Here is a 6,614-nt window from a genome sequence, read left to right as displayed (position 1 = left end):
CATGTTCTCTTGTACAAGTTTTAATGGCTGGACTTGAATCTTGAAAGTATATAGGGTTAACATCTTACTCATAGTCTCTTGTTTCAATTTGATGACCATTCAATATTGAATGGATTTGGTGTAGAGAATCGAAAAATCATTTCCAAGTGGTTTTGATGGCCCCTTGTATTAATTCCTACTACAACACGGAGTTTCCATTTGCTAATTTATTATTAGGTGCAACAAGTTTGAGATGTTGAACTCAAGTGTAAAGGAGAAGGGAATGAAGAAAACTAGGAAAGTGTCATTTCCAACTATAGGTACATGTTCATTGAAATGGAAAATGTGACTTACAGAAAAAGAAACGACTCTTGTATTAAATTTTCAATACCCTTATGAGTCTAATCTATTTACTTTGTTGCTCCTAGCTCCAACTTATTTCTTGTTTGATTAGCATTCAAATGAAGGATCCTCAACTTGTATACTTTCACCCCTAAACAGTGGGGATTAAAATCATGAGTGATAATTGGTATACAGCTCTAAAAGTTATACATCTCTTACAGTCCCCTTACAATGAGGGAACCCACAATTATTTTATTCATTTGGTCCTCTCAACATGCGAGGGGGCTTTAAACCATGGTTTACAAACATTTTTGCCCTAAAATCATATGCAATGGTTAGCATTCGTTGACTAGAATTTTCTACACTGACATTTACCTAGATTCTTCCCACAATGCTATCTTCTACAAACTTCCAATTGCCCTTCGATATTTCTACCAATCAATCTAGCTCTTTAGCCCTCGTTTGAGCTACATTATTTTCATGAGAATGTATTGATGAGAAATATCTGGTTAAAAATAAAGAAAAGTATTAAATTTGTGAAAATATTATTTTATTGAAGAATGTGCTATTGAAATGATGTTAAATCAATGTTTAAAAATGAATTTTTTTTTTCCGAAGAATATGGCTTAAATAGGGCGTTATTCAGGAATAGATTCTATATGTTTCGAACAGTTATTTACATTGAACATTCTAGATTAAGATTCATCCACGTTTCCGCAATTCTCCTAGAATGCTCTTTCGAATTCTTTCAGTGGAACATTCTAGTATATTGCTGTTACTCATTGATCCATGCTTCTTTTCATTATATTTTAGAACCTTCAATTTACTCATTCAAACAATATTTTCCAAGATTCACCGAAGTACAGAATGTTCTGCGCTTGCACCACCCACCAGCAACCTTGGCTGTACATGAACCACAACTCACATCCCTAATCCATGGTTAGATCTTCATCGCCCTTCGTGTTTCATTATCAAGTTAATTGATTAATAGATTTCTATTATTGTACATTTTTATAGAAGACAATATCTGACCACAAATATCGTAAAATAAAAACTTTGGGATATCACACTTTTCCATCTAATCGTTCATACCGATCATCTTCATATTGCTCGCAGGTCGATTTCCTCAGCATTGCCGTAATTCAGAAGAATTGTACTTTCGTAGTGACAAATTACCCCACCTGTCCCGTTGAAACCGGAATGTTTTAGCATGACTATCACACAGTGCGGATCTAGATTCATGATAAGATCAAAAGAAAAAACAGAAACTGAACTTATAAAGCACTGGGGAAACCCTTTTACAAGTGAACTCCTTACAACTCAAACAGCCTCACGCTAATGCACTCGAAATAACACTGTAGTGTATGGAGAACACACATTTACATCTAATTACACTAACAGCACTCTTGCTCCCCAACACCTTTCCACCACATTCTTGAACAGAAACAAAACAGCATTGTTCCAACGACATATATAGCAGCCTCAAGGGAAAGAAGGATAAAAGCTCACATGTCGTGAGGAGGAGGAGGGCCCCTGGGTCCAACTCCACTAGCCTTCTCGTAAGCAAACGATGCAGACCTCCTACGAAAACGAAACGCCTCTCTTCCTCCTGAACCTAAGCATCATTTGAAAGAAAAAAATTCGGCTCAAAAGGCATGATCAATACGTTGTATTCAATTTATCATAACTAAATAAGACAACAAAATGATAATTTGTCAATCCTCTTATAGTCTGACATACCTAACCAACATATTAGCGTATTGCGGTTAAGTCAGTTATATACATAACTAACCAACATATCAATTTCCATAATGCTATCTGTGATTAGAGAACAGTACTTTCTTCCTAACTACTAGATCCACAAATAACGCAGATAGCATTCGTAGAAAGTTAAATTTCATCTAGAAACAGTAGCTTGCGTGATGATGTAGCTTATATTTGGTTTGGACTTGTAATTAAATTTAAGATATGAAAAGTAAAATTATAAATTTATGGCAATATAACATAATCTCTTTAATCTTAATCAAATATGAGGATCAAACACGATAAGGGCAAATAAAAAAGTTGCATCAAGTAACCCTATGGTAACATGTTTGGATTCTCTTCCTTTAGCAGGCAAAATCCTTAGTCGACTACGTGTTTCTTTAAGCAATGCCACGCACGAAAACAAAAGGCAGACAAATGCATAATTGAAATTTAAAAATTGCACCATAATGGATTCTACAGATATTATTCCACAAAATGTCACTCTAAGACAAAATTAGAAAAAAATAATAGTACTAATAATTGGCCCATCTTACCTAACATATCTCTATTATTGACTATCATTATTGTAGAAAGAAGTGACAATTTTGTACTAAAATACCCTTATCATTATTCTATCCTCGAAAAAAAAAAAAAAAAAAGAGAATGTCCATATTACCCTCGTCACATTTCCCAAGATTCTTCTAGACTCCACTATTCCCCTTTCTTTTGGGAGGGCAGTTTATGCCATTTGGCAAAAAGATACTGGAAGGACTGACGCCCTAATTAGAATAAAATATACAATTATAAAACATTCGTGCAGCTAACCCTAGGCTTACCGGCGAAAGGAGATACCGGAGGTGTGGAGCCAGCCGGCGAAACCGGAGGTGTGGATCCGGCCGGAGAAACCGGCGGCGAGTCTTTCTGAACACCTTGAGGCTTCACTATCATAATGCTTCTCGTAACCCTCACTGCATCCTCACCCGCTTCATCTCCAAAAGATCTTGGATTCGCAGCTTCCAAATCTGCTCGAGAAACACACAAATTTTAATCAAAATTTCCGCAAGCAAAACGAAACTCAAATAGCAATCAAATCCATGACGAATCACAAATTCATATTAATATTATATCGTCAATTATAAGCTCTTATTTCTATTTCTCGAATCTGGCAAACAGTAACAATTGAATTAAAAAATTTCCAGTTAAATGATGGGAAAACCATTAATACTCGGAGAGAATCCATATGATAACCAACTAGATTAAAAGCTTATGCAATGATTAACTAAACAATAATCAAATTCATCTTAAATAAATATGATTACTGAACAATAGTACGAACAGAAGGATTTAACGAGTTCTTTACGGTACGATGTTACGATCAAAGATTTACTACAGGCAAAAGATAGCAACAATGACGTACCCTTGCCGGAGTTAGGCCGGAAGCTAAAGGTGGCGTGTTTTCTGAGTTTCCCTAGGCCGCTGTCTGGCCGAGGGCCGGCAACGGTGTCATCCCAGAGCTGGTCAAGTAGCCCCATGAGCGCAATTTAGCAAACACAGCGATTGCAGAACCTTAGCCGACAGGATCTACCAGAGAAGTAATTCCTCTAGTGAGCACTGAGCAGCGATATTTATGGACGAAACGAGCGTTAAAGCCGAACAGTTTAATCCGATTAAGATGAAATATTAACCGTCAGATTAGATCTGAGGGATCTGGGATGACGTGGACGGTCGATCGTTAGGGGCGTTAAAAGTAGATAAGATCGACGTGACAAGGCCAGAGTTACGGTGCCACGTGGATGCCGTTAATGAGACGACCGATCGTGTCACGTGATAGGTACGTTTTTAATGCACTAAAATATCATAAATGCCCCTCTTATCATTACGGGCTTGGAATCTTGAACATCATACATTGCCGGTGATAAGCCTTCTGTTCTCGCTATAAGGATATATTTGGTATTTTATCATAGTTTTGGAGTGTTAATAATATCTGATATTATGCCCTATTTGCCATTCTTTAATAATTTAAATTGTTTGTTACAGTAATATTCTTCAGTACACATTCACAAAATAAAATATTTTATACACAAATTAATAAAAAAATTATTTTTTAAACACACATTCTCCAAAATTCAATAACTCATTATTTCTAAATAAATTCTGTCACACGTGCTCTATATATTTTTTGAAAAACGATAATTATATTCTTGCACCACTTCTTAATGAGTAATACTATGTAATCTTATTGGAGGTTACAACTTCAATTTAAGACACTGGATAATAGATTAAAGGCCTGTTTGATAGACACCATGGAAAATAGAATTTAAATTTCATTTTCCACCCAAATGGTATGTTTGATGGACAAAATTTTCCATTAAATTGGTTTTCTACCCAACCTTAATAATATCTGATATTATACCCTATTTTCCATTCTTTAAAAATATAAATTGTTTGTTACAGTAATATTCTTAACCACACATTTACACAATAAAATATTCTACACACAAATAAAAAAAATCTTATTTTTTAACAACACATTTTCCAAAATTCAATAACTCATTATTTTCAAATAAATTTCGTCAAACATGCTCTATATATTTTTTGAAAGAAGATAATTATATTCTAGCATCACTTCTTAATGAATAATACTATTCTTAATGAATAATACTTTGTAATCTTATTGGGGTTGCAACTTCAATTTTAGTGGCACCGAATAATAGATTAAGGGTCTGTGATAGGCATCATGGAAAATGGAATTTAAATTTTACTTTTCACCCAAATGATATGTTTGATAGACAAAATTTTTCATTAAATTGGTTTTCTACGAAACCCCTCCCACCCCCGCCACGCGACCCCCTTTTCCAAGTATTTAAAGAATTGATTTTCCTTTGATTTTGGTGGAAATTGGTTTTCCACCTTTTTTTTTGGCAATGAAGGTAAATTATATCCCTTTAATTGACAATTTTTATAAAAACAAAGTCAAACGAATACCAAAATATCCAAATTTCAACATTTTCCAAATGAAAAATTATATCAATCAAACAAATTTAATTAACAATTCTCAATAAAACAAGTTTTAGGCAATACAATTTCATGAAATTCCTTTTCTTTCCACTCAAATTTCATTCTTGTAATCAAATGAACTTTAAATGAAATGTGAAATTAAATTAGTTATTTAATTCTCCATATCAATTGATGTCATATCAGCGTTACCTAGATTAATATTGCAATCCCAGTGTGGCTAAATACCATTACTCCTTCTTAATAATAAATACTTCATCTTTCTTGTTTATATATGTTGATTTTCTTCATTTTCTTGTCCCGATTATATAGTCATATATTATTTGATGAAGATGTTTTATTTTGTTAATTTACTAATATACATTTATTTAATTTGCTTATTTATAATCAATTTTCTCACTTGATCTTGAAATTGTACAAATGTAAAGATACATATATACTTCTTGAAAATTAAATTATTCAATTTCTTTATTATTTCCCACAATTATTTACTAATAGTTGTTGATAATTAGATAAAGGTAAATTAAGAAAGTGTTTAACAAAACTTACCTTTTCAATAACATTAAATAAGATTTCCTAATTCGTATGAAAAATAAAATCAGTCTATATAAATGGAACGGAGGGAGTGCAGATTAAGATCATGTCTGTCTATAATTAATTGAAAAATGAGTTTTGAAATTGTGAACTTTCGAAAAATGTATAGTTAAAACTAGAGAGAAAATTGAGTTTACGTACAAGATATTTTATTTTAAGAATATGTGGTTGAGAATGAATTTGTGAAAAAAATGAGTTTTAAAATAATGGTAGAATAAAGAGTCTTGTTTGGATCCGAGCAGGCCACCAAATCCAATGTTCAATTTTTTGTTAGATTTTTAAAAGAAATAATTGTTACGTGTTGACACACTTGGCTGACCCACTGGGGCTCGTGGCCCACTCATGCCAGACCACGTGACATCCTAGCCGAGGCTCCCAGACCAACAGAAGTCAACCAGCATACCAAAACAACACCCATGACATGGGCGAAATGATGGCGCCGAAGTGAATAGGCCGAGGTGATTTGTCTTTGCTGAGGCCCTTCACATCGAGGCCCAGATGCCCTAAATAGCACTCCTCTCTAGAGATCCGATTTTACACAGATTTTTCCTGATTGATTGATGGAACACCCATCATAGAGTGCAAGTATTTGTCTTGTTAAAGTTGCGGCGGAGTTGCTGATTAATAAATGTGTAGCAGGTTAGGAAGTCAAGTGTGATATTTACAATTTGATATGTAAACTTACGAGATGAGCCCATGTGTACTCCCAACCAAGGGCCACGATCTAACTTGTAATATTATAAATACTCCCCAATGCATCTCTCACGAGGACAATGCAATATTCAATACAAGAACCAAGATTACATATCCTTTACTATCTTTGTATACTTTATAACCTGTTTACCATCTTGCAGTGCAATACTATAAGAATTCATACGCGCATTCTACAAATATCGATTGATAATTATTGTACAATCGTTATGTAAACATCTCGTCGA

The 6,614-nt window shown here is 34.0% G+C and overlaps 1 protein-coding gene across 1 annotated transcript; it reads right to left on the bottom strand.

The window, feature by feature from the left end:
• Positions 1-1,565: 1,565 nt before the first annotated feature.
• Positions 1,566-3,676, bottom strand: LOC111410034 (dormancy-associated protein homolog 3-like). The gene is made up of 3 exons (XM_023040191.1): positions 3,485-3,676; positions 2,904-3,089; positions 1,566-1,936 (listed from the first exon to the last, which is right to left on the bottom strand). Exons 1-3 carry the CDS (start codon positions 3,597-3,599, stop codon positions 1,827-1,829), a joined length of 411 nt encoding a protein of 136 aa, XP_022895959.1. The 5' UTR covers positions 3,600-3,676; the 3' UTR covers positions 1,566-1,826.
• Positions 3,677-6,614: the final 2,938 nt, after the last annotated feature.

This window comes from Olea europaea, chromosome 15 (genome assembly GCF_002742605.1).
Source record: "Olea europaea var. sylvestris chromosome 15, O_europaea_v1, whole genome shotgun sequence".
Lineage (NCBI taxonomy): Eukaryota > Viridiplantae > Streptophyta > Magnoliopsida > Lamiales > Oleaceae > Olea > Olea europaea.
The sequence above is the reverse complement of the archived record's forward strand: the minus strand, read 5'-3'. Positions and strand labels throughout refer to the sequence as shown.